The sequence below is a fragment of the Aspergillus heteromorphus genome, assembly GCF_003184545.1.
Source record: "Aspergillus heteromorphus CBS 117.55 chromosome Unknown BO70scaffold_22, whole genome shotgun sequence".
In the NCBI taxonomy this organism is placed as follows: Eukaryota; Fungi; Ascomycota; class Eurotiomycetes; order Eurotiales; family Aspergillaceae; genus Aspergillus; species Aspergillus heteromorphus.
In genome coordinates this window covers 95,775-120,674 of record NW_020290427.1, presented here as the reverse complement: position 1 = coordinate 120,674, position 24,900 = coordinate 95,775, and the positions used below count along the sequence as shown (strand labels likewise).

Here is a 24,900-nt window from a genome sequence, read left to right as displayed (position 1 = left end):
GATTCGGCAGACATATTCACTCCCCTTGAGCAAGGGACCCAGAGAAGCTTTGGGGGTGCTGTCAGCTGTAAATGTTCTCCTCTTGTACAAGCCGGCCACTACATGCCATCATATCCATAAGACCATCCATATCTCTCGAAATCTTTCTTTCTGATGTACAAGCACTGGTCCATAGCGTTTCTGTAGGCTAATGATATAATTAAACGGACCCAGTGAATCCATTAATCGTAGCAAATAAAAGAGGCTTGGAGGTATGTATCCTATCCCCAAAGTGAACTATTAGCAATACGACTGTGACAGTTGAAGGGGTGAAGGCATACGACAGATCCATGAGCCCTTCAGGCAGATAGACACATCGATTACAAGAAGTCTAGCAAGCAAAATGCATTCCGGCTTCAATAAATTCATCGTAAATGTTCAACGGCACTTAGCCCATGCGCCAGTAGCCAGTACTCTCTCATCGAGTCAGTCACAGAATCCTGAACAACGTAGAAGGCGAAAGGTGTTTAATTGAAGATCGGAATTGAGAAATCTCTCGGTTGCGTTAACGTTCCAATCAGGCTGGTTGGTCGTGGTTTGTTCGGCATGACTGGCATCGGAGAAAATAACCAGCCTCAACAGACCCCTCACCCTCAAGATTGCCAACGAACAAGAGCCCACAGTGACGGCATCTTGATGAATCATGAAGAAGTTTTATCCCTGCCTTAACTTTGGCAGCATAGTCAATGTGCATTGTTCTGAAGCCGTCAAGCTCGACTTGAACTTGAGATATTTTCTTCCTCTCCGCATCAAGGCATATCTGACCACCGAATTTTGAGCATGCAGACGCTCATATCTGTTATTCAATATAAACAGAATATGACGAGAAATTTGATCTGGAACCATGGTTATTAAAGACTTTTCCTTACAAAAGTCACTCATGTGGTCGACTACTGCTTTTGCGAGCATGTGGTGTGGTGCGACCTCGCCTTTTTTTTTCATGGACAGCCTCAACAGATTCTGGGAAATTATCAGGGCACCAAGGGCCTTGCAATATGCTTGCAATATTACTATTTAAGATAGCCCGCCTTGATCTTCCGAAATGGTATATTTACCTGTGTACAAATAGTCGATCATGCATTTCAGCGTACAGGTGTCAAATCGTTCAATCTCGATGATACCGGTTGAGGCCTCCTAAGAGAAGTAATTCAGTTTTCTGTTCCCCGCTCTGGCTGCCAGGTTTAGGAATTTCTTACTTTGAGCTTCCTATCGCAGATAGAAGAAATAACTGGCGATTGAGCACGAACGACTGCCTAGTGGACGGCAAACTCTTCCCCGTTGCAAAGGAATTTTAGATCACTGTACTTCCCAGTGCAGAGAAGTTCCTGGAAAGCTGACGGACAGAAGGGCGACGACATGGCTGGGGATATATGTACTTTGGACCAGACAGAGGAATGGGATGCTTATGGAAATATTGAGAGGGGAATTGTGCCAAAGAGGACGGTGTAGTGAGATGAAGAGGCATGTTGGTCTCATGTAAAGGTGAGAAGATGAGGCGAGGCGACGCGTCAAGATAGTCGCCGAGGGCGGTCATGTGGTAACAATTCACTTGATTCACGGCCTCAGGCCATAGCGTAGCCTTTGACGGTCTCCTTTGTAACCTCAGCGGACGGTAAAACTTGTAGACAGGAAGTTCGCCGTCAGCGATTTCCTCTCTTTGAGCCATGGCGTCAGCGTTGGCTGTCAGACACTTGTTGGAATGATATTCCAGGGCATTGTCCAAAGCTGAATGATGAACTAGCTGGAGGATGAGTTCAACCGACTATTTATATTTTGCTTGGGTGAGCAGGTGAGTATGTCAAACGCTTTGCTTTCCGGGGAAGAGGAAGTAGATGAATGTGGATATATTGAAGGATATATAGGATGTTGAGAACTGCGATGCAACAGGACCTACCCAGCACTTCATATACTCCTCAGTCTTCTCTCACTCGCGATGCATCGTCGCCACTACCTCGTCCCAAACCTTCCCATCACGCCAGTACCCATCAACCAGAGGCTTTCTTCCCGGTTGGCCACCACGCGGTAGCTCGTTGACCCATCCCCATCGCAACTTCGCCTTCCAGCCCTTTTCCTTCCACGCGTTGAGGTCGGAAGAAGGGAACTCATTGAGCGTGGGAAGATATCGCGGCAAGTCGGAGTCATGTGCAATGCAAATCAAAACATCGGGAGAGTTTTCGAACTCCAGCAGCTTATTGACTGACTGCTGCGAGAGCTCCGGATCGGTGAAGGCGGATTCTTTGTAGCCTGAAACCTCATAGAAGGGAGTTTTGTCCTGGTCCACTTTGGCGCTGGGATGGCAAGCTGTGAAGATGCTACAGGGACATGGGCTGGGAAAACGCAACTCTTTGTCGAGTACCTCTGTCGGGATCTCCGCAGGAAAAGGGAGATCGGCGTTTGGCCTGATGACGCCGGAGAAGTGGCAGATGTCGCCACCGAGCAAGAGGAATGTTTCTGCCGTGGTCCGGGCGAGGCCACACATATGTCCAACGCAGTGTCCGGGGGTGTCTTCAAGGCATGGTCAGTCATTTCTATACTGCTATACCAACGTCCGAGACTCACCTAGCAAATAGAACGACCCGTTTCCGAAGAAATCGTGCGCGCGAAAACCTCCAATGGTTAATCCGGTCGCGAAATCAGGCTCGACCACCTCCCTTCTACTAAACGCATCCGTCGGGACAGGAGAATCGGCGATATCTGGGAAGCCAGGCAATAGGCCGGGGTGACTTTTGAACCCAGGCCCCACAACAAGCGATGTGGAGGATGGGAACAAAGCCACATTACCGATATGATCCCAATGATAGTGCGACCACACGACGGAGCCTATCCTGGTTAGCATTTGTCTATTTATACACGTCTGTTGCACAAACCGACCGATATCACTTAGTGGAACGCCACTCTCGGAGAGAATCTCCGTGACATCCTTGTCGATTCTCAACGAGGGAATTAATTCGTCAAGATGCTGCCGAATGACAGCGGGAAGATTCCAGTAATCTTTCCGCGTGCCGAGGTCAAACATGACCTTTTCGCCCGAGACTTCATCCTCGACAAGGAATGCGACGTCTGTGAGATTGAGGATTTCATGACCGGGTTGTACTGGTTGGATGAGGACTTGACTCTTGATTGTCATCAAAGTGGTTGTGTCGACCATGCGCACACGGACCGTACGGTCGGACTTGGGAAACTCGAGCATTTTGCAGACGGGCGCGATGCAATTGAATACGAGATAAAAAGGTGACAGGGATTGTATCAGCCCTGGTAATCTAGGTAACGGCTAGTAAGATGAGGCAATAAAGGTCTGATTCTACAATACTGCTGCGCAAGCAGGTAGGATATATGGATGTAGAATTAGATAGAAATAAGATATATATAATATCATACAGAAGTAGCCGAGGGATAGAATCAACGGGCCGAGGTCGGGTCAACAGAGCGGCTGACAAGGCCAGCACCGGGCCAAGCCCTCTTCCAATCCAATAGATTGACCCACCACCTTTATAACCTCGCACAGGGGATCTCTCGCCATCGTCGCGATGGCGCAAAAAGAGTCCGCCGATCGTAGCCGTTCTCACTCGCGCCCCACGGGATGGCTCGGATGCCCAATGAAGGCCTCAGGATATCGTCAGTTATTCCCCTCACTTTCCCCTCAGTCGTCCCCACTCTCTAAGAATGTCACAAACAATGCAAGGATGCATGCAGCTCAGGGAAGATTCGTATTCGACGGGAACGATGCAGCATCATGCAGCAAGCCGCCACACGATAAACCTGCTTTCTGCCAGCAGGGATGGCGTGGATTATATATGTTCCATGCCTGTTCCCACGAACATGCTGATTGCTCCTGGGATGTAATGTTCTCAGATCAGAACAACCACGCGTACCTCACCATGGACTCAGTCGGCCAAACCAACCCACCCAACCCAGTATTTGAAAAGTACGGCCTATCGGGCCACCTCCGTCTGGGAAGCAACACACCAGGCCCTCACCCGTCTTCCACGACCCGACCAGTCCACCATCCAGAATGGGACGAGCCCTCCGACCGGGGCTACATCGTGCCGGATAATCTTATCAACGAGCCACCGAGCAACAAACCGTTCAGGATCATCATGATGGGGGCTGGCGCAGCCGGTATCGACTTCCTCCACTACGCCCCGTCCGCTCTGGCGGGACTCGGGGTGGACATCGTGTGCTACGAGAAGAACGCGGATATCGGGGGAACTTGGTACGAGAACCGGTACCCGGGGTGTGCGTGCGATGTGCCGAGCGTGGCATACACCTTTTCGTGGCGCGCGAATCCGCACTGGTCGAGCTTTTATTCCGGCGCGAAAGAGATCTGGGAGTACCTGAAGCAGATTGCTGTCGACGAGGGGATGATGGAGTACATTCAGCTGAGGACGAGGGTAGTATCGGCTACGTGGGATGAATGCAAAAGTAAGTGGGTGGTAAAGCTGCGACGGGATGGTCCAGATGTCGCGGAGTGGGAAGATGAATGCGACGTGTTCCTCAATGGATCTGGCTTCCTGAAGTGAGTCCATCTAAGATGTCAGCGAAGTAACACTGATCGTACCACAGCGCATGGAAATGGCCCGATACGCCCGGCCTGCACTCGTTCCAAGGCGATCTATTCCACACGGCAGCTTACCCAGAGGGATTCAGTCTGAAGGACAAGAGAGTGGCAGTAATCGGATCAGGGAGCTCCGGCGTCCAAGTCGTGGCTGCGATCCACGACGCCGTATCGCATCTGTACACCTGGGTGCGAAGCCCAGTCTGGATCACAACTGCCTTTGCAAAGCGATTTGCCGGGAAGGATGGTCAAAACTTCGACTGTACGCCCCCTCCCATAGCCCAGAAAGCAAATATTTATTTGACGCAGATACCCCCAAGCAGAAAGAAGACTTCGATCTCGACCGCGAAAAGTACCACCGGTACAAGAAATCCGTCGAGCACGACTTGAACCAACAATTCAAGCTCGCACTCCGCGACACCGCTGAGTCGGACGAGGCTCTCGCCGTAAGATCCCCATAAACACAATCCACAGCTCATCATCACTAACACTTCACCAGTCCTCATACAAGGGCATGTGCACTGACCTCGCCTCCAAGCCCTACGTCCGGGACGCAATAATCCCAAAGACCTTCAACGTCGCCTGTCGACGCCCAACCCCGGGAAACGGCTACCTGGAAGCCCTGGCCTCAAACAAAACGACCGTCTTCACCGAGCGAATCCAATCCATCACACCCACCGGCGTTATCGACTCCGCCACGGGCATCGAACAACCAGTCGACGTGATAATCTGCGCCACGGGCTTCGACACCTCTTTCCGCCCGCGTTTCCCCATCATCGGTCTAAATGGCGTAGACCTCGCCGAGAAATGGGCAACCTCACCAACAAGTTATCTGGCCATCGGTGTCGACGGGTTTCCGAATTACTTCACCTACTCGGGCCCCTTCGCGCCTGTTGGTCACGGGTCCATCTTGCCGATTATCTCGCACTTGACGAACTACTTCATCCAAGTCGTCAAGCGTATGCGTAGAGAGCATATCCGGCGACTGAGCCCAAAGGCGTCCATCGTGCGAGACTTCGTCGAACACGCCCAGACGTACCTGCGCCGAACGTGCTGGGTGGATCCGTGCTCTAGCTGGTTCAAGCAGGGGAGTGCGGACGGGCCGGTCATCATATGGCCTGGTTCGCGGATGGCGTATTTCGAGGCCCTGCGGACGCCGACGCTAAGTGACTACGAGATTGAGTACTGGAGCGGGAATCGGTTCGGATACCTGGGGTCGGGGTTCGTCGACGCTGAGTTCTCCGGCGATAGTATAACCTGGTATCTGGATCGGTACTCAGATAACAGGGCGTGGGCGGAGAAGGAGCCGTGGTTCGATACAGAAGGGGATGAGTTCGCGTACGTGAGTGAGCAGGCATCGGGGCAGAAGATCTGAAGTCTCGCTGCACTTTAACATTCTACATGAATTCACAGACAGTTCTACTGTATCAATGTCTAAGGCTAGCACGCTCGGATGAAAAGAAACCCCACAACCAGTCTACTGGTCAGACCAACTGATGTGATCTTCCGAGGCGATATCCTCCGATGGAGCATAATCCTCGTCTGATCCATTACCAGACTCAGCACCGAGTTCCGGAGATTCGGCATCTAGTGCCGGAGCAAAGCCCTCGGGCTCGTCGAGCTGTAGCCAGATCGCGTGCTCGACAGCGAAGTCCAAAGACCATTTGATTGCCTTGATCATTTGATCATCCCAGTCCTGGCAGGCAGCAAGGTCCCCAAATCGACGGAAATCATGCGGCAGGCCGGGGAATAGGACGACCTGATGCTCAATCCTGGACCACGTCAGCATCTAAATCGGAGAAAACAAATATCACGAAGAAGGGGAAACAGATAAGAGAAAAGAGAGAGAGAGCGAGAGACTCTCAAGAGAGAGAACATACCCATCCCTTTTGAAGCACCTCGTCATCTTAACAGCCTGATCCCTCAGCAAACTCATCCCCGCAATCAGAACCGTCGTCCGAGGCAGGGCACTGAAATTCGACATCTCCCCCACAGCATACGGAGAATCCATCCCTCCCACGCCCAGTAACTCGCGAAACAGCCGATGAAACTGCCCGGACAACATCGGCGCCGCGCAATTCTCGACCCTGGACTCCTCATCGTGTCCATCCGCATCCATATGCGGAAACCACGGCGTGCCCAGCACCACCCCAGCCAGTGTGCCCGACTGGTGGTTCATCCCCATCTTCGCAACCCGAAGTCTCTCCACTGTGTGCGCCATCGACAGCGCCAGCGCCGCGCCTGAATCCATCCCGCCCAGGATAATCCGATTGCGGTCCCCGTGCAGATACTCTGCCCATTCCTCCACCCAGCGGAGCACGTCCCATGCGTCGTGGAACGCCGCGGGGTAGGGTGCCTCGGTCGTGTGGCAGTAGTTGACGCTGAGGAGGACGATGGGACAGCCGTCATTAGCGAGAGCATCCACCATCCGGAAACAGGTCGCGTCCTCGGTGTCCAGGTTCCCAGATAGGAACCCCCCGCCGTGAAAGTGGATGTAGATCGGGAGGTAGGTCCCGCAGCCCTTCCAGCCGACGGGCTGGTACAGGCGCAGTGGGACCTCGGAGGCGTTCCAGGATCGCTGGATGGCGAAATTGATGACATCGACTCTTTCGTAGCGGTCTGTTTATTTGACGGGTGGGTTAGTCTGGTGGGGCTGTGATTCACTTTCACATACCTTCCGTCTGTATCTCATGATTCGACACCTTCAGCCTCGTCAGATTCATCCCCCGCTGCATTGCAGCGATATCCTTCGGCGGGATCTCATCCACTATCCCGGCGTCGTCGACGCCATGCAAGTTACAGAAATCGATCCAGTCTTGGCTCGGGAAGGGGTTGTTGGGGTTGTAGTCGGCCATTTTGGCGCTGGGGGCGGTGTTGGATGGTATAATATGATATGATATGATGATCTGATGCAGTACAGTACAATGGGCTAGAATGAAAAGGAAAAGTTTGGGAGAGGGTGATTGCATCTGGGGCTGTCATGGTACTATAGTCCCATATATATGGTCTGGGTGACCCTGGGTGACCCTCTTTGTCATCATGAATGGACGGGACAATTAAACCACGGGTCAGGGGGGGGAGTGTTCCTTGTTGGGCTGTGAATGAAGACATTCACGGGAGGGAGGATTCCTTGTTGGGGATTGTCTGGGGGGCTCTTTGTCTTGTGAGACTGGCACTATGGATATCCATGGTGGTTCCGTGGGTTAGGTCTACGGGTGTCTCCCTCTGTTTTTGGAGTACATTTTCGGAAGGTTCCTTCCTATTTCCAGCTGCGATCATGACGATGCTTCCTGGGGTGGAATAAGGTTCCCAGTGTCTGCTTGCTGGTCAGGGGTGGACGTGATGTGATGTAGGATAGTACGTCCGTTTACCCTGAAAATCCGAGTCATGCCTTCGCCGGTATGCTCCAGAAACGGCCGGTCGACGTTTGCCCCCGCCGCGGTTACACTGTCCTCGGTCTTCAGTTCAACATACATCCATCCGCCATACTAACCACCCATTCAACCGTCCAAACTCTCCCCTCGTCTTATCGAACGCGTTCCTCAAGCTCCACTCATCAGTCACGTCCGTGCGAATGTACATCGTCATCCCCCCGAACTTCTCTTGCAATTCGTGGTCACACGCTCTCATTCCCGCCGAGTTCGCTGATGGCTCCCACAATAGAGGCCCCGATGCCGCTGGCACCGCCGGTGATGATGTAGGATTTGTTATTTAGGGGCGGTGTTGATGTGAGAGTTCGACGGAGGACGAACAGGGGGGAGCGGATGGGGCATCGATAGAGGAGGGGAGAAAGGGAGACCATTTTGGGAGTGATGGAAATCGGAATGAGATTGCTTGAAGAAGTAAGATAGAATTTTCCCGGTCTATTGGTATTCCAAGTGCATGATATGTGCAAGGTTGGCAGAAACCACGGTCCTCGAACCCGGACATGCTCCCACTGGATGGAAATGGAATCCGCTGGCCAGAAACCGGGGTTTTTGGTATTTCTTGCCAGGCTGGCCGCCCGGATAACCCCTGAGCTCCCGAAGTCAAGTTGGTACTATTCTTTTGTCGGTGTCCAAGCCTGGGAACAGTTGGTCAATAGCCAACGACATTAAAATCTAATCTAGTCATATCATATCATCATGACCCGTCCAGTCCAGGGTACAGGGTCAGGGTCCAGAAGCATACTATATACACAGCCAACCAAACCCAATTCAATATCCATCTAAGCCGCCGCTTTATCCGCCCTCTTCCTCCGAAACAGATACTGCAGGTTCAAGATTAACGCCAGCGCCCACGACGCGCCCGCCAGAGCGCAGATGGCTGTAAGCCCGTGCTCATAGAGCGGTGCGTCGGAGGTGCGGAAGATTTGCGAGCCGGAGATTCCGGAGAGGTTGGCGGCCATGACGATTAGGCTGTTTTGGTGGTGTTAATTACTTGGTTGGGCTTGGAGGTAGATTGGAGAGAGGGGGGGGGAAAGCTTACGCCATGGACACGCTCCGCTCTTGGGGAGTTTTGCAGTAGAAGGAGAGCCAGCCGACGTTGAGGATGCTGGTGGTGGTTAGTATTGCAAGAAAGGAAGTGAACGGGAGGGAGGAGGTGGATGGACATACTGCATGCTGCAATACGCGACATTGGCGATGGCAATCACCGCGTACTTGTGCCAGCTGGAGGCGTCTGTCGGGCTGGTTTTGAGAACGGTGTAGGTTATGACGGTCCATGTGATGGACAGCAAGACGAAGGGACCGCGGTGGCCCGTTTTGTCACTAGATCTGGTCAGCACTCGTCTTATCCTGTCACATTCCAGCAGGCAGGACATACGAGAGATAACCCAAAAGCGTAGTCAACACGATACTCGCATACACCGGCACTGAAGCCAGCGCATTCGCGCGCACAGCGCTGAACCCAAACAACTTGATCATGCTGGGCGTGTAGGTGTTTAATCCCTGCAAAGCAGACATGGCCACCAGGGTGATCATGCAGTGCTGCAGGGTGGTGGATTGCGAGACGGTCTTCCAGATATCGCCGCCGGTGATGCGGATATGCTCGCGGGTCTTGAGGGGGTCGTCGAGCAGCACGCGGTCCAGGATGATGTGTTTCTCGCGGGGGGAGAAGTAGCTCCAGCGGCCCATGCTGATCAGGGGGCTGCCGTCGCCGGCTTTGCGGGGGATGAGCGAGATGAACAGCACGGCTGCGAAAAGGGTGATCAGGCCCTCGACTGGAGATATTATTAGCGTCGCGCTCATCGCATGCAGCAGATATAAGATAAGCTCACTTAGGAAAATCCACTGCCATCCAGCTAATCCGCCCTTCCCGGACAGCTTCAACAGTCCAGCGGAGATCAAACTCGACGTCGCGCCGGCGAACATCTGCCCGTAGAAGAACAGCGTTGTGCGGAAACTGATCTCGGACTTTTTATACCATGTCGAGAGGTAATACAACGCGCCTGAGCCACGGCCATTAGCCATCACCACACCTTCATATTGAGCGCAGCGCCCCGTCATAACCGCCAAAGACCCAGGAGGTATCAACTAACCAGGAATAAACCCCCCCTCCAACATCCCCAAAAGCAACCTCGTCGCCAGAAAAGCCGGATACGTCTTCACGAACGCCTGAAACGTGCCGACCAGACCCCAGGCGACCAGCTGCGCGGACAGCCACACCTGCGGCCCGAGGCGCTGCAGGATGATGTTGGAGGGGATCTCGGTGATGACGATGCCGGCGGAGAGCAGCTGCGTGCCAATGTTGACTTGGTTGGTGGTGATGCCCAGGTCTTCGGTGATCGTGGAGGTGAGGGCGGCGCTGATGTTGCCGCGGTCGACTTGCAGGCCGAAAAAGGCGAGGGCGAGGATGGGGATGAGGATGATGTCGATTCTGTTGATTATAGTTATCAGGATGGTTATCTTCGGGGGGTGTGTGTGGGGGGGGGTAGAATGGCAGTGGAAGAGTGGAAGAAGAAGAAGAAGAAGAAGAAGAAGAAACTCACTTTGTCCTCACCCTCGCCTCCTCCCGATCATCCCAATCCTTGATGATATTGATCTCCGACTCGCCATCATCATTCTCCGCGTCAAAGTACACCTCACCGACGATCTTCTCCACCGTCATATCTGCCACTGGCAATCACTGAGAGTGTGGGGGGTCTTGCAAGAAGAAGAAGAAGAAGAATGTGAGACGCGAGGGCGATCGAAGTATGAAGGATGAAGGATCTGGTGTCAGTCTGCACCACGACTCGTGCAATTTCTCCGACAGGACGGGCGGTCGGTCGCATCTTATATACTTATCTCTGCCTGTCATGGGCTGATAAGGTCTTTCTCTCTCTCTTTTTTTTTTTTTTTCTTTCCCTTGGTCTTGTTCTCGAGTGGATGGGAGATCCACTCGACGATGAGTGAGACGCGGGCGTGATGGCGCAATCGCCGCCGCGGTTGATGTCAGGGCGCTGGCCGCGTGGCGGGGCGTGGGATCGTGTTGGGCTGGTTTACTACGCAGGGTTCAGGTGGGAGGTGGTCATAATATGATATTATGCGATCCTATCCTGGGTGTTTGATGGGAGGTTGGATAATGACTGAGATAGTGGTGGTACTGTTCCTGGATGGATTTCGGGATCGATGGCTGGAATCCACGGCACCACCACCAACAGATATCAAGTTTACTTATTCTTTATCATCGGCTGCACATCTCGGCTATTTAAGCTTCCCTCGTGCATTAGACGATGGTGTGATTGCCATGTCTGTCTGTGCTCTCGTTCTCGGAGGTCTGGACTCTGGCTGCTGGTCTGACTCGCCTCTCCATCTACGCCCCGGCACTCTCTCTACGGAATCACGACCTGGCAACATCCAAGCATGCTAATCATTCATGTACAGAAACCACTGGAAAACACGTATATCATATACCTCATCCCTCGTCAAGTATAAACCTTCACCCAAATCTAAGTCCACGCCTCCCAACTCAGCCCATCCCGATACTGCAATCCCGCCTGCGGCCCCTCCGACTCAATCAAATACCCAGCTTCACAAGCCGTATACTGCACTTTTGGCTGAGCCGCATAGAACGCATCGTACTCCGTTCCCAGCGCGTCTTTCAGACTGGCCACCGATCCATCAGAATGGAGGACCTTCCAGGGTTGGACGCAGGTGCTTCCCTTGCAGGATTTCAGGACGAGGAGGAGGGCGTCGACGCGGTCGATGACGAGTTCGAGGGGCCGGTTTAGTAGTGTAAGGGAGGCACGCGCGGGGTAGAGGTTTGTCATTTGGTAGGGATCCGTCTAGTCGGGTTGTTTGTTAGTTTGCTTTTAGGTATTTTGAGGGGAATTGGACAGGACAGGAAGTGCTTACGGATAGATCGTATAGCTCGTGGTCGCCGCTGCACCAGACGGAGTAGTACAGGTTATATTCCTGCGATAGAATCCGGGCGGATTTGTACGTGTTGTTTGGGACGTTGGATGTGCCCATGTATCCTATCCCAGTGGTTAGTATGTACCGATCCCGGCACCGGAGAGAGGGAGAGGGCGTACCGATCCTGGAGTACTCCCCTTCCAGCACGCTGTGGCCCCAGAACTCAACCGTGACATGCTCGTGCAAGATGGACTGCGTCTGCGTCTCCGTCTCCCGCTGACTGGGCACCGGCATCGGGGTCCCGTCGAAGTCGTTCCGCAGCGGAAGCCGGGCCAGGTCGAACAGGGTCGGCGCGATGTCGATGTGCGTCGTGACGCGGTCGACGCTCCCTCCCTGCGGGATGCCGGGGCCACGGATATAGAACGGCACGCGGATGTCCTCTTCGTATCCCGTCGTCTTGCCGGGCGGGAGCCGGTGCTGCCCGATGTGGTATCCGTTGTCGGCGCTGTAGATGATGTATGTGTTGTCGAGCTGGCCGCTGTCCTCGAGACGGGCGATCAGCGCGTCCACCATCTCGTCCACAGCCTGCAGGGCGCGCAGACGCTGGCGGTAAACATGGTCCTGGTAGTCGATGACGGTCTGGTTTTGCAGCTCGAGCGTCTGGACCCAGCTGGCGCCGGATTTCTGGTCTCGTCAGCCATTGCGCCCCCCACGTCCAGGGACAGGGTATACGTATACATACCACGCTGGGGTTAAAATTAGGAGTCCGCGGCACCTTGGCATCGGAAAACAGAGACGCATGTCTCGGCGCAGGGAGCGGCTCGGTCATCTGGGGACTGGACATGGCACCCACGGTCGCTGCCTTCATATCGATGTTGGTGTGCGGCGCGATCGGCGCGACCGTCAGGAAAAACGGGGAATCGCTCGCCAAAGCGTCGTCCAGCAGACCCAATGCCTTGTCCTTCATCACGTCGGTGGTGTACTGTCCCTCGTAGCTGCGCGGGGGCTCGTGGTTGCGCTGGTAGGTCGCATTCCAGTACGAGTAGGTGAACGGGTCCAGCAAGAAGTCCGAGCCGTTGAAGCCGTTAACGAACGGCGCATTGTATGTGGTGACGCTGTGCGCGTTGAACAGTTTGCCCGTGTAGAAGGTGTTGTAGCCGGCGGACTGCAGCCAGACCGGGAGGAAGTTGTCGTTGAAGCCCTGCGAAACGAATTTCGGGTATCCTCCTGCTCTCTTGTTAGCAATGCGCAGGCCGGATTGATCATGAATCGGGGAGGACTACCGTAAGGCGGCGATACATCCGTCACATTGGTGTTGTGCGCCTGTCTACCTGTCCAGAGGCTGACGCGCGAGGGGCAGCACAGCGCGGTGGTCACGAAGTGGTTGAGGAACTCGACGCCTTGATCTTTGATGCGGGACTGGGTGTGTGGCATGTAAGCCGGAGAATTCATCTGCAGATCCTGGTCGTCGGTCAGAATGAAGAGAAAGTTGGGCTTGCGCGCCGGGGTCGAGGTCCCCGTCTCAGACAGCAGCAGTTGCTGCGCGACGAGAGCCTCGCATCCCGTAAACAAGGCGACGAGAGCCAACAAGAACAACATGATGAAGAAGCTCCGTTGCTCTCAATCCAAGGAAGTGGTGTGGTGTCTGATAATATGCAACGACTTCGACTTGCGAGGGCGATGGCGAGGCAGCAGCACGGGATAACGCCATAGCTCGGGTGGATTGAACGTCCCTTCGCTCGGGAGCTACTGCGGTGCGCCATGCGCCATTATTGGTGGTGCTACGGAGTATTATCCATCATCTAGATACTCCAGATTCTGACCTGGCATCAGAGACTGGGACGACCCACTGTGGAGCTCGGTTACGGATTACGTGCTTGCCTCTTAAGATGAAGTCATGGTCGCGACCGTTGATAGAACAATGCATATCCATCCATCCATTATTATCCAAGCGAGCGATGATGGTACAGTAACTAGTTAGTAGGGAGTAGATAGGACAGTCCTCACCGCGTCCCATCCTGTTCCAAGGGGCAAACCAACCCCTTGCGCGGTGGCGCCTCGGAGCCGGAGTGCCTTATCTCCGCCATATCCGCAATGCCGAACAGCTTTCCTGCCTGTTGCATCATCTATTTATTATTATCAACATACTGCATCACTACCGCCAAGTGTCATCCACCGTCACCGACGACTCGCCGCACGTCTGCGGCACCGTGTACTCCCGGTTGGGATCACTCTCCCACTCGACCGTCCCGTCTGTCTCGATCCGGATGAATTTGTACTCGAACGACTCGCCCGCCGGCAGCGTCACCGTCACGAACCACAGCGGGTCGCTGGTCGTGTAGTCCGACGCGCTCAGCGCGATGCCGTCGCTCGTGTCCCAGTCGCCCAGTTGCGAGATCGATCCCACCAGGTAGATGTTCTCCCCGTAGGTCGTGGTGGCCGAGAGGTCGAACGTCACGGCCACGGCGGTCGGGGTGGTACATGAGGTCGAGCTGGTGGTGGTCTTGCTGGCGGTGGTGGTGGTTGCACTACCGGTGGCAGTGGCAGTGGCAGTCGTCGTCGCGGACGTGGCGCCACTCACGACAATGGTCGGCCATGAGGCAATGGTGACACTGCTGTAGGTGCCGGTCGCGGATGTGCTCACGCAGGTCGCCGGCACGCTGCTCGCGGAGGTCTCGCCCCAGGCAGCGGGCACGACCGAGTTGCGGCGGTTGTTGGCCGTCAGCAGGGCCGCGTAGGACCAGGTCAGATCGCGAGCGGACAGCTCCAGGCCATCGGTCTTCGAGTATTGCTCGGACAGGGAGCCGTTGGTTGCGGCGTGGGTTTCCTGGCCGGTTAGCAGGGCAATTCGTCCTATGCAGTGTTGGGACATACCACAAAGGTCACGAAGCCATCCGCATAGGTCTTCACGGCATCCACGATGCTGGTGTAAGTGCTGCTGGACGAAGAGTAGGTGCCCGTCGCGGCAGAGCTGTACAGCGCCTGGAAGAATGCCAGCGACACATCGGTGATCTCCAGCGATCCCTGCTGGTTCCACTGGTACAGCGCGTCATACAGCTGCTCCGCCGCGGCGAGCGTGCACAGGAACCACGGGTTGCCATCATAGTACACGTCCTCGGGGTACCGACCGACAGCCACCGCCTCACTCTCGGTGTAGCCATCATTGAGGGTGTAGATAGAGCGGAACGAGTCGACGACCTCCTTGTGGTTGGCGAGCGCGCGCGGGGAGCACGGCTGGAAGGTCGAGTCGTCGCAGCCCGCCTCCGGATCAAAGGTGTGGATGCTTCCCAGGAGGGTGTTGGCGTCCAAGCCCGAGCGACTGCTGTCGAAGTTGGCCAGGATGTAGCTGCCCGTCCAGAAGGACTGCAAATAGCAAAGAATCTGGGGAGCCTGCGACTCGCACCAGGAGCAGGACGAGCCGACGTTCGCCGCAAAGGTGTTGCCTTCGACCAGGGCGCGATGCTGCACGGCGATCGTGAAGAACGACGATCCATCGATCTCCTCCCAGAGGTCTGTGCCCATTAGCCTCGCCCTCCCAGTGTCACATCCTCATAAGACGCACCGTATCCCGTCTGGTTCCAGTATTGCGCCACATACGACAGGTCATTTCGGACCAGGGGCCAGATGATATCGGTCGCGATGCTGGTGTATCCATTTTCCTGGAGAGTCAGCTTTGGACACGTCCCCAAGCGAAAAGGAGACGCCACATACAATCAACCACTCCCCGAAATCGATCATCGCCGTAGCTCTCAACGCCGGCCCATCGCGCTGCGGTCGTCCCCAGGCCCCGGTGAAGGCCGTCTCGTCGACATTGAACTTGGGCTCGCCCAGTCCACCACTGGACAGACTGCCGGAGGGGTTGCTGATGCCCTGGACGATCGCCTGGGCGGAGATGTACTGCTCGATGGTGGACAACAGGCCGGTGTCGCCGTTGCGGAACAGATCGACGAGGGTCTTGATGACGAGGCCCGAGTCACGCGTCCAAGTGTAGAAGTCTGTAGACGTCAGAATCCATCAATTCACATTCCTACACAGACATGCGTACAGTCGGGATTGTCCGTGCTGGGACTGGCGACGACAATGCCCGAGTCGGCGCCCGCCACCCACACGCCGTCCGCGCCGATGTTGTTCAGGATGGCGGTGCGCGCGACGGTCGCTTCGCTGGTGAGCCAGGAGTCCAGCGTTGCTCGACGGGACAGGACGCTGGCCAGCCCCGAGCAGACGAGGCCGCTGACGGTGAGGAGGGATCGAAGCGACATCTTGGATGGAGTCACTATCGCTGTCGCTGGCGGCAAGGTAGAGTCGAGAGGTGAGCTGGGTGTGCGAGTGCCCATGCAAGGTGCGCCAACCCCCTCAATTTATAACCAGGCGACCATCACATCACGCGTGAGGGGAAGGCACATGCAGAACATCGCGATGCAACATCGCTTACTCCGTACTCCGTCTCTGCAGGAAGTGGACTTGGCCGATCGAGTGGCGAGGCAGCCTGTGATTGCGCAGGAACCGGCAGCTGGTCAGTACTACTAGTATCTAGTAGTAGTTGTTGTTCAGTAGTTCAGCTGCGGTGGCTCGTCAGTGCCCACGGAAGGCCAGCCTATCGCCGTGCCGGGCCGGGCCGGCCGAAATTGCCCTCGTCCACTCTTTCTCGCCATTAGTCCTCGCTTACCCTCGAGGCAATTTTACTCGGTCCGCAGAATCACCGTCCCTGGTCATCCATCAGGTCCTGATTGGTGCGGTTTCCTGCGCATGTTGGTATACATTACTATATAGGTATGGTCTGGCTGGCTATTATATCCCCCCCCCTCTTCCCCTGTGGATCTGCCGAGGCATCACACGATCCTCAGCATCTGGACCCTCCCCTCCCCTCCCCTCCCCTCCCCTCCCCCCAATAGGCTAGCCCATCAGATATGCATCACATCCGCATACTGCAGGATATACTCATACGTCCCGTTGCGGAAATCATCCGTCAACAGCCCCCCATCGCTCGCGTTGAAGTGCATCAGCTGCCGGTCCCCCTTCCACTGCGGCCACTCCGGATACGACCCCCGGTTGGAGTTCGGATCCAGCGTGTACACGAAGCTGAAGTAGTACGAGTAGATCGACTTCGATGCGTAGTCCGGCCAGATCCCCATGCACACCTGGAGGATGTCGCTCCCGTGGAAGGTCCCCAGCACCGGTGTGCCGTAGTCGTACGACGACAGATACGACCAGAACGGCAGGTCGGGCGTGATCTGCTCCGCGTACGAGAGGAACGCCCGTCGAGTGATCGTGAAGACCAGGTCGCCCAGGATCGCGGCCAGTCGCTTGAATTGCGGGTACCAGTTGTTGTCGGTGCCGGTCCGGAACGGCGATCCGTACGTCGTGGTGTCCGGATACAGCGCCACGAGCTCCTGGAGCTGTTCGATGCTGGCGTCGTAGAAGAAGTATTTGCTCAAGTATTCAACCACCTCATCCACGGTGGTGATGTTCGACTGGAAGAGCGCAAACAGCGTGCCTTCGTCTTCCTGGTCGCCGATGATGAACGGCACCTTGGCGTACTTCCCGGCCTTGCCCAGCACGTCCGGAGAGGCCGTTAATGCCGTCCCATCGGGACGAGGCACATACGAGAGCGCCACCGAGTGATACCCGATGATTCCGGGCACGGAATTCGCCGCGTTCAGGAAATCCGTGTAGTCCAGCTCCCGCAGGCAGTTCAGCGTGTCGTTGGACGACGAACAGCCCGCGGCCGAGACCACCGTGTCGTACACCTGTTGGCCCTTGACCCCGTCAACCGGATCAGCAGGAACGACACTGCCGGAGTCCATGATGGCCCCGCGGAACAGGGGTTTTTCATTGTAGGTGTTGTTGCCGTCGTACAAGACCATCTGGTCAAAGATCGAGATAGCGCCGGCGGATTCGCCCCAAATCGTCACCTTGTCTGGATCCCCGCCAAAGGCCTCGATGTTGTCGGCCACCCACTCCAAAGCACGGCGCTGGTCCAGGAGCCCCAGGTTGGCGGAGCCGTCCTCTTTGATCTCCTTCCCGGGGAGAAACCCGAAACCACCCACGCGATAGTTGATGGCCACATACACCACGGGCATGTTCAAATCCACAGACGTGGACACCAGGTTCGAGCCATCGTACATCGCCTTTGTACCCAGTTCAAAGCCGCCGCCAAAGATCCATAAAAGGACGGGCAGCTTCGATTCCGCGGTCGTCCCAGCTGGACGGCGGATGTCAAGACTCAGACACTCTTCGCTGGCACCGGTCACGGTCTGGAGCAGCGGGATGTCCGCAAGCATACCGATGATCGATGTCGGGAATTCGCTGGTATCCGTGGTGAAGTACATCTGCGGGCAGGACACGGAGGACCCCGTTGCTTGCACGGTCCCGAGGCCGGTTTCCAATGGCTGCGGGGGCTTCAGGCGCAGCGAGCCAGTGGGCTGCTGCGCGAAGGGGATGTTGTTGAAGGTCTCGACATCGCCGGCCTTGCCGATGAATGTGGCGGAGGGGTGTTCGATCGCGACGGTGGGAGCTGCGTCCCGTTTGGTCGGAACGGCCAGCACGGTCAGGGAAAGTAAAAGCCAGAGGAAGGCCTTCATGATGGCCTGTTCGATGTCGCTGTGGGTCGCTGACCGTTGCACGGGGCGCAATGCCCTATATATGCCTAGACATCCTTGCTGTCTGCAATTTGAGACTGCCCCTGTCCTCGGACGATGCTAGCAGGTAGTAGCTCCAGAAAACATGCTTTGCAAGGGTCTCCATGTGTCTCCTCGGGTGGAGATCCTCACAGACATCCCTATGTTGGTCTCAAAGAGGAGAAGCCCAACCTGCATTCCCGGGATTCCGTTGTTGGTCAGGAGCTCCCTTCAGGGGGTCAGCAGGAGGACATCGCACCAACCGGGGGATCAGAAAGACGAGCGTTTCACGTTTGCTCGCAAAACCGAGGTTGGAATATACTAGCTCGCATCACCAGATATCACCAGGAATACCATGCCGGGCCTCCTGCCAGCATGTCTTGGCTAGAGGGTCCTGCCATGCGGGGAAAGGAGCTTTGACCGTTTCAATTCGGTTCATCGAGGCGGAAGTCTATCCCTCTGGTTGAGGCAGGATGGATTGCAGTGTCTCCTTGATTCCCTGCTGGGTCACTTGCAGTTCCTAGACATGCATGAGTCAAGACAGCCAGACAGAGGAAAGAATGGCAACCAACCGTGACGGCTGTTTTGTGTGATGGCTCGAATCATATGCAAAAAGTGGTCCGTGGCTCGGCCGATCGTTGCCGTGCCGAACCACATCCAAAAGTATGTACAGGCAATAATTTGTATCGTCCCAAAAACCGGTCGCGCCCCTTTAATTTTCCAAAAATGCATTCAGCCAAAATTCAGCCCAATCGCGGCTACTTTTCCCACCCATTCCATCGCTCAAAGTCCCCCGTGTCCAAATCGAAAAGGTCCAGCATCCGTCCGACACTCTGGTCGACGAGCTCTTCGATGCCCCCAGCCTTGATATAGAACGCGGGCACGGGCGGAAAGATGATCGCCCCGGCTCGTGTCACCTCCAGCATGTTCCGGAGATGGATCTCGCTCAAGGGGGTTTCACGCGCCACCAGGACCAGCCGCCGTCGCTCCTTGAGCATGACATCCGCCGTCCGCGAGATCAGATCGTCGCAGAATCCGGAGTGAATCGCCGCCAGGGTCTTCATACTGCAGGGCACCACAATCATGCCGTCCGCGCGGAACGAGCCGCTGGACACCGGCGCCGCCATGTCGTTGATGTTGTGCACATGGTCGGCCAGCGCTCGCACGTTCGACGGGTGGTAGTCGGTCTCGTATTTTATCGTAGCCTCGGCCCACTTGCTGAGCACAAGATGCGTCTCGACGTTTAATTTGCGCAGGGCGATCAGCACCTTGATCCCGAGGATGGCGCCGGTAGCGCCCGTCATTGCTACCACAATGCGGCGCCGGCGCTGCGTCGGTCTGGAGACAGGCTGATCGTGGTCGACGGCCATTTCGCCGTGGGGAGGGGGGGATGCGCGACTGGAGTTGGGGGTGGTAGTGCCGGAGAGGATTGAGCTGAACATATGGTCTGGTTGTGGATTTAGGCAGGTGGTCGGAGGGGCAAAGTGTGCTATATTGCTTAGATGCGAATGATCTGTGAGTCTGTGAGGCAGGTGTCAGGTTCAGAACTGTTTAATATATAGCTCCGTGGCAACCGGACTCAGACTGATTCTGCACTTCTTTTGCTTGAATCTGGCCCATCCAGCATGAGGGCCCCGAGGCCCCGAGTTCCGAGACCCGAGTTCCGACAACCAAGTTACGTCATGAAACGGTCGGTGCGAGTGTCATTCGGCTCAGAGAAATTCGATCTCCTTGGACAGGTCAAACATCGGTACTGGTCCCATTAGCACTGTCGGACAAGCTCGGATACATCGGCATACCGTTCATGATCGAGTCCAGATAGGACGCGGGTGAGAAATCCTGGCCAAAGTCATCGGGAAAACCGTTGGGCATTCTGTGAGATCAGCATCCACCAGAGCTCCACAAGTGACAAGGCCAACATACCCATATGCAGGGAAAAACGGCCCGGGCTGCTCCGGACGTTCTATCCCGACATCGCCCTCCTCTTTTTCGCGGTCGACGGCCGTCCTGACGGCGTTTCGCAGCGTAATCAACGCCCGGATGTGCCGCTCCGACAGCCACTGGCCATTCTCCGAGGCCGAGTTCCCCACTGTGCCCACCGAGCCTGCCGCAGAAAACACTTCAATGACCCTCTGCTGCAGGTCACGACACTCGGCATCATTTCGGGTCTCCTCCCAAATGCAGAGAAGCAAAGTGGAGCTCAGGACGGTATGCACCATTGACCAGCTCCGGAGGGGGACCACACTCAGCGCCTGGAAATCCAGAAAAGCTCTGGACGCGTCGATGAGGCTGTTTTTGGCGCGAGTGCGCATCACATCATGGGCCGAGTCCCGAATCGGAATACGTCTGAGTGCCGACCGCGTCAGAACAGAAATGGCAAGGGACACGTGCATTTTCAAGGCCAGATGCTCCAGATTATGGTGCAATGTTTTGCATTCCTGTCGTTCTCGTAGATGGGGTTGCGCGCGCTGGTACACGCTGTCAAGAGAAGCCAAGGTATCAAGCCGGGGCGTGCTCTGCTGTCCCTCAATGCCAGCTGACTGGCTTATCTCCAGAGCCATCCGACAGAGGTAATGCATGACCTCGGTGTAACATAAGTCGGTCCTCGAAAATATCGAGTTGTCGGGGGTCCATCCGGTGATGGACACAATGGGCGGTCTGTCGTAGCAGAGACAAAGGAGACTGTCTTGCCAAACAACCGCAAACCTGGCTATGTCAGTTTGACGCCTTGAGCCGTACAGTCTCTACTCACCATAGTTTCCTGGCCTTCCACTTTACATGATCGGGAAAGCGTGCCATTCCCCTCTCTGTGTGAAGGCCTAGGGTCTGCGCGAGACGGACTGTCGTCCCCAGCAACGCCCACGCTGCATCGGACTGCCCGTTGTTCTGCAGCGTGTTCCCAATAATCAGAAGGGTCTGTATGATATCCATCGTCGGTCGGAACAGGAAATTAGCCAGCCGAAGAGCCTGGAAAGACCTCCTGGCTTTCTAGAGTCAGCGCATATCACGCATGTAGTCAGTCAAACGTACCGAAATCCTGATATAGCTCTGACCGCTGTATATGCTCCAGATCAGAGTAGTGCGCACCGGAAGCCAAGGTGGCCAGGAGTAGGCTGACAAGGCCAACGGACCGATCAGTGGCCCAGCGCTCGGAAATCCGCCTAGGGTCTTGCAACTCTCCTGCTGCGAGGTCATTGAGATACGAACAGACATCCAGCTCAAAGCGTTCGATATCTACGAGGATAGGATTGAATGGGTACGCCGATAGGCGAAAGAAATGGAAGAACCTGTCAATTGTTAGAAGACACGATGAAAGACGCATAGCTTGCTCACTTTAAAAGTTCCGCGCGCTGCGGGATGATCCGGAGGAGCTCTGTCCAGCGGTCTTGGGGTGTCCTGGCCTCCATGAACGGATAACTGTCGTAGGTGTTTTGCAGGCCAAGGACCGATCCCACCTCACGGGCCATGGAGCCGTTGGCATCTTGCGTACGGTTACGGAGGATGGACACCACAGAGTTGTCGCCTGAATAGACGAGTTCATTGTCCGGGCCATCGGACGAAGAAATCCGGTTCGGATAGTACTGCCCTTGTTGTAGATGGGGTACCGACTGACTGCGCACTGAAGGCTGGGTCTGGAGCTCGACGTTGGACGGGCCTGGCTGCACAGCCGGTGTCCGATTCACATCACGGGAAGCAGTGGGACGAAGTTGCTGGCTCACATTCCGAGCCTGCTTGGATCCAGGAGTCGCCTGGTCATAGACGCAGATCTGAGGATGGCCACGGCGACGACAGGTCCGACATGGTAGGGCGCTGTCGCATTTAACCTTGCGCTGGCGACAAGGATAGCACGCTCTGGCCTCCCGCTGGTTGCGTTTCTGTCGAAGGACGCGATCGATCTCTTGGCGGTCAACAGAGGCTGCCATGGCGACACTTGGATTGCTCAGGCAGTACAGCTCATTATTTGCTATGGAATTAACGAAATCAAACCCTCCCTCCGTTTGTGCCCGACATTCAGGAAGTTTTGGTGTTGATGTGCCAGTTGATGTCCGAGTGGAAGGCGGGACACCCGCCGCCGCGGATCTCGTCGGCTTCTCGGCCCGGATGAGTCAGCAATTTTTTTGGGGGGGGGGGGGGGGGGACATCGGTGCTTTTCACACTCACAATTGCAGTAAAAAGGGGATTAATTGGGGTGTGATAGGATGTTCATTGACTAGCGTTGGAAGATGGTTTACAAGTATTGGAGGCTCACAGAGCATCATGGATTGAAGTACATAGTATCCGACAAGCGGGTTTGGAACTTAACAAAGATATATACTATACGAATTAGATACTCCCCACAGAAATGGTTCCAAAGGACCACAATGAATTTACTTCTATACCTCTATCATATCGTATATCTAGGTCTATTTTGCACTCCAGATACCCCAGGCTCCCTGGTTTAGTCACTGAATCCCATCGTAGTCCAGTTCGCCAACACCTTCTGCTGCACCTCCTCGGGATACGACTCCTTGAAACTGGCTGCTTCCCAGTTCCGGCCCGTCGTATACTCAGTGGGCATCAAAGCATCGGACACAACCTTTCCACCGCGATGGGCGGGGCCGTTTCCATGTCCCATGTACGGAATCAACGGGAACCCGCGAACGTCCTCGAACAAAGTCTCATCCATGCCCGGGCGGCAGCGAGTGGAGAAAGCCCAGAGAACATCCTTTCCTTCATACACATCGATGTCATCACCGACCAAGATGAGACGGTGGATGGTGTAGCCGGCTTTGTGGTTGAAGACAACATCTCCTACCCGCTTGCGCAGTTCTTCCGAGTTGGTTTTCATAGCGCGCAATTTCTCGGCGTCGAAGCGGAGGGCAACCCAGGTGACTTGCGACTCGAACGGACTGAATGCATCGGTGATTGGGAGGCCGTTTTGTTGGCAGATCTTGCGGATCTCTGCTGCCGCGAGAGAGCCGATCAGGGTGTGCTTGATAGCGTTAGAAGACTCGATGAAGGTGCGCGGGAAGGGAAACTTACTGTTTCATCGGTCAAGCGACCGCATGACGACATAGGCATGATAGCGTTGTTGCGGTGGGTGATGCGGTTTACCTTGTATTTGGCACCGAGGTGGACATCCCCAGGGAAGATGTATCCGTGCATCTCTCCAAAGGGCCCTTCCGGTCCTGTCTCGCTGAGAGACAGAGTGCCCTCGAGGACGATCTCGGAGGTGGCGGGAACATACAGGTCATTTGTATCACACTTGACCAGCTCTAGAGACGATCCTGTCATCGCTCCCACGTAGCCGGCCTCGGTGACCCCGTCAGGGATGGGCATGCTGGAAGCCATGATGGCAGCGGGCGGAACCCCGAACGCCAGAGCCCAGGGGACATCGCTCTTGCCTTCCTTCTTCCATAGCTGATGAATTTGCCAGATGTGTTGAGGTGGGATCACCAAGCCGGTCAAATGGTTCTTGTCGTGAACCATCGCTCGAGCGATGGACCAGTTGGTCCACGTGCCATCGGGCGACTGCACAATATGCATGCCGTAGGTTTGGATATATTTGCCTCCATCTGACTTGTGGATCAGAGGCACAGGCAGCTCGGTTAAGTCGAATTCCGAGTCACTCAGACTGTTTTCCTTGCAAGGGCCGGTGGGAAGGATGGTTGGCTCAATAGGAGGCATGGTGCTGGCGGACAGCATCTTGTCGAGGATCTCGCGCATGGATGCCGTAGGAGGGAGGGCGAGATGACGGGCTAGTCGGCCATAACGGTCTGAAGGGGACTTTCTGAGAGATCCAGGTGCCCCGAGGATGCGGAAGAGGCCATGCTTCATTCCGATCAGGTTGTTGAACAAGGGGGCCTTGTCGTTGGTCTCGCATACTCGGCGAGTGATTGCTGCCGCCTCGAGATTGGGGTCGACAGGGGTGTTGATTTCCACCAGGTCGTTGTCAGCTTTGAGGGCCTCGACGAACGAGCGGAAGCACAGATGCGCTGGTTGTGCAGACATATTGAGTCTTGTTTGATTATCCTCGGGGATGGTGGTTGGTCCAGGGCTTGGGAATCGCTCTGAGTGTTGTTCCAAGGACGACTTTTATAACTCAACATATTGCCTGGCCGGATATATCGGAGCTGCCTTCGTGGGTCCAGACATTCGAGTGGATATGAAATTTCAAGCTCTATCCTTAAAAGCCTCTGCTAATGTTTCTCTTGGTTCGGGCTCGGGGGCTCGGAGGCTCGGGGGATCGGAGGCTGCCCAAGAACGGAAATGGAAGAAAGAGGAGAAAGGGGGGTCATGTTATTCTCGAGCTTTGTGACATTATTCATTGTCTTGCACCATATATGAATCCTTAGGGGGTACATCGCTGGGTTTGTGCATCCTGCAGTGGCTGTTG

General features: G+C 55.4%; 10 protein-coding genes across 10 annotated transcripts; 1 reads left to right on the top strand and 9 right to left on the bottom strand.

The window, feature by feature from the left end:
- Nucleotides 1–693: 693 nt before the first annotated feature.
- BO70DRAFT_354504 (uncharacterized protein) lies at nt 694–1,705 on the bottom strand (the record flags this gene model as incomplete). Its single annotated transcript, XM_025541865.1, has 5 exons — nt 694–875; nt 909–1,049; nt 1,095–1,173; nt 1,236–1,245; nt 1,416–1,705. The coding sequence occupies 5 exons, from the start codon at nt 1,703–1,705 to the stop codon at nt 694–696; spliced, it is 702 nt and encodes a 233-aa protein (XP_025397144.1).
- Nucleotides 1,706–1,917: 212 nt separating this feature from the next.
- Nucleotides 1,918–3,364, bottom strand: BO70DRAFT_381249 (MBL fold metallo-hydrolase). The gene is made up of 3 exons (XM_025545457.1): nt 2,911–3,364; nt 2,599–2,859; nt 1,918–2,544 (listed from the first exon to the last, which is right to left on the bottom strand). The coding sequence occupies exons 1-3, from the start codon at nt 3,227–3,229 to the stop codon at nt 1,964–1,966; spliced, it is 1,161 nt and encodes a 386-aa protein (XP_025397143.1). The 5' UTR covers nt 3,230–3,364; the 3' UTR covers nt 1,918–1,963.
- Nucleotides 3,365–3,917: 553 nt separating this feature from the next.
- Nucleotides 3,918–5,969, top strand: BO70DRAFT_398433 (flavin-containing monooxygenase; the record flags this gene model as incomplete). Its single annotated transcript, XM_025546781.1, has 4 exons — nt 3,918–4,555; nt 4,603–4,856; nt 4,904–5,040; nt 5,094–5,969. 4 exons carry the CDS (start codon nt 3,918–3,920, stop codon nt 5,967–5,969), a joined length of 1,905 nt encoding a protein of 634 aa, XP_025397142.1.
- Nucleotides 5,970–6,071: 102 nt separating this feature from the next.
- Nucleotides 6,072–7,449, bottom strand: BO70DRAFT_398432 (alpha/beta-hydrolase; the record flags this gene model as incomplete). Its single annotated transcript, XM_025546780.1, has 3 exons — nt 6,072–6,366; nt 6,475–7,213; nt 7,269–7,449. 3 exons carry the CDS (start codon nt 7,447–7,449, stop codon nt 6,072–6,074), a joined length of 1,215 nt encoding a protein of 404 aa, XP_025397141.1.
- A 1,352-nt stretch (nt 7,450–8,801) lies between these two features.
- BO70DRAFT_388806 (vitamin H transporter) lies at nt 8,802–10,739 on the bottom strand (the record flags this gene model as incomplete). The annotated part of the gene is made up of 7 exons (XM_025546017.1): nt 10,563–10,739; nt 10,113–10,450; nt 9,852–10,022; nt 9,398–9,794; nt 9,190–9,348; nt 9,062–9,127; nt 8,802–8,991 (listed from the first exon to the last, which is right to left on the bottom strand). Exons 1-7 carry the CDS (start codon nt 10,679–10,681, stop codon nt 8,802–8,804), a joined length of 1,440 nt encoding a protein of 479 aa, XP_025397140.1. The 5' UTR covers nt 10,682–10,739.
- Nucleotides 10,740–11,501: 762 nt separating this feature from the next.
- BO70DRAFT_372782 (uncharacterized protein) lies at nt 11,502–16,166 on the bottom strand (the record flags this gene model as incomplete). Its single annotated transcript, XM_025544874.1, has 11 exons — nt 11,502–11,837; nt 11,908–12,029; nt 12,087–12,591; nt 12,650–13,134; nt 13,191–13,428; nt 13,915–14,021; nt 14,140–14,734; nt 14,782–15,419; nt 15,470–15,566; nt 15,619–15,902; nt 15,953–16,166. The coding sequence occupies 11 exons, from the start codon at nt 16,164–16,166 to the stop codon at nt 11,502–11,504; spliced, it is 3,621 nt and encodes a 1,206-aa protein (XP_025397139.1).
- A 624-nt stretch (nt 16,167–16,790) lies between these two features.
- On the bottom strand, nt 16,791–18,885 carry BO70DRAFT_99461 (extracellular lipase). Its single transcript, XM_025548911.1, has one exon. The coding sequence runs from the start codon at nt 18,486–18,488 to the stop codon at nt 16,809–16,811; it is 1,680 nt and encodes a 559-aa protein (XP_025397138.1). The 5' UTR covers nt 18,489–18,885; the 3' UTR covers nt 16,791–16,808.
- Nucleotides 18,886–19,247: 362 nt separating this feature from the next.
- BO70DRAFT_364104 (UbiX family flavin prenyltransferase) lies at nt 19,248–19,897 on the bottom strand (the record flags this gene model as incomplete). Its single annotated transcript, XM_025543730.1, has 1 exon — nt 19,248–19,897. The coding sequence occupies one exon, from the start codon at nt 19,892–19,894 to the stop codon at nt 19,283–19,285; it is 612 nt and encodes a 203-aa protein (XP_025397137.1). The 3' UTR covers nt 19,248–19,282.
- A 339-nt stretch (nt 19,898–20,236) lies between these two features.
- BO70DRAFT_340721 (Zn(II)2Cys6 transcription factor) lies at nt 20,237–22,447 on the bottom strand (the record flags this gene model as incomplete). The annotated part of the gene is made up of 7 exons (XM_025541304.1): nt 20,237–20,277; nt 20,324–20,397; nt 20,448–21,230; nt 21,277–21,508; nt 21,555–21,811; nt 21,858–22,179; nt 22,228–22,447. 7 exons carry the CDS (start codon nt 22,445–22,447, stop codon nt 20,237–20,239), a joined length of 1,929 nt encoding a protein of 642 aa, XP_025397136.1.
- Nucleotides 22,448–22,962: 515 nt separating this feature from the next.
- BO70DRAFT_340719 (UbiD family decarboxylase) lies at nt 22,963–24,515 on the bottom strand (the record flags this gene model as incomplete). Its single annotated transcript, XM_025541303.1, has 2 exons — nt 22,963–23,496; nt 23,547–24,515. 2 exons carry the CDS (start codon nt 24,513–24,515, stop codon nt 22,963–22,965), a joined length of 1,503 nt encoding a protein of 500 aa, XP_025397135.1.
- Nucleotides 24,516–24,900: the final 385 nt, after the last annotated feature.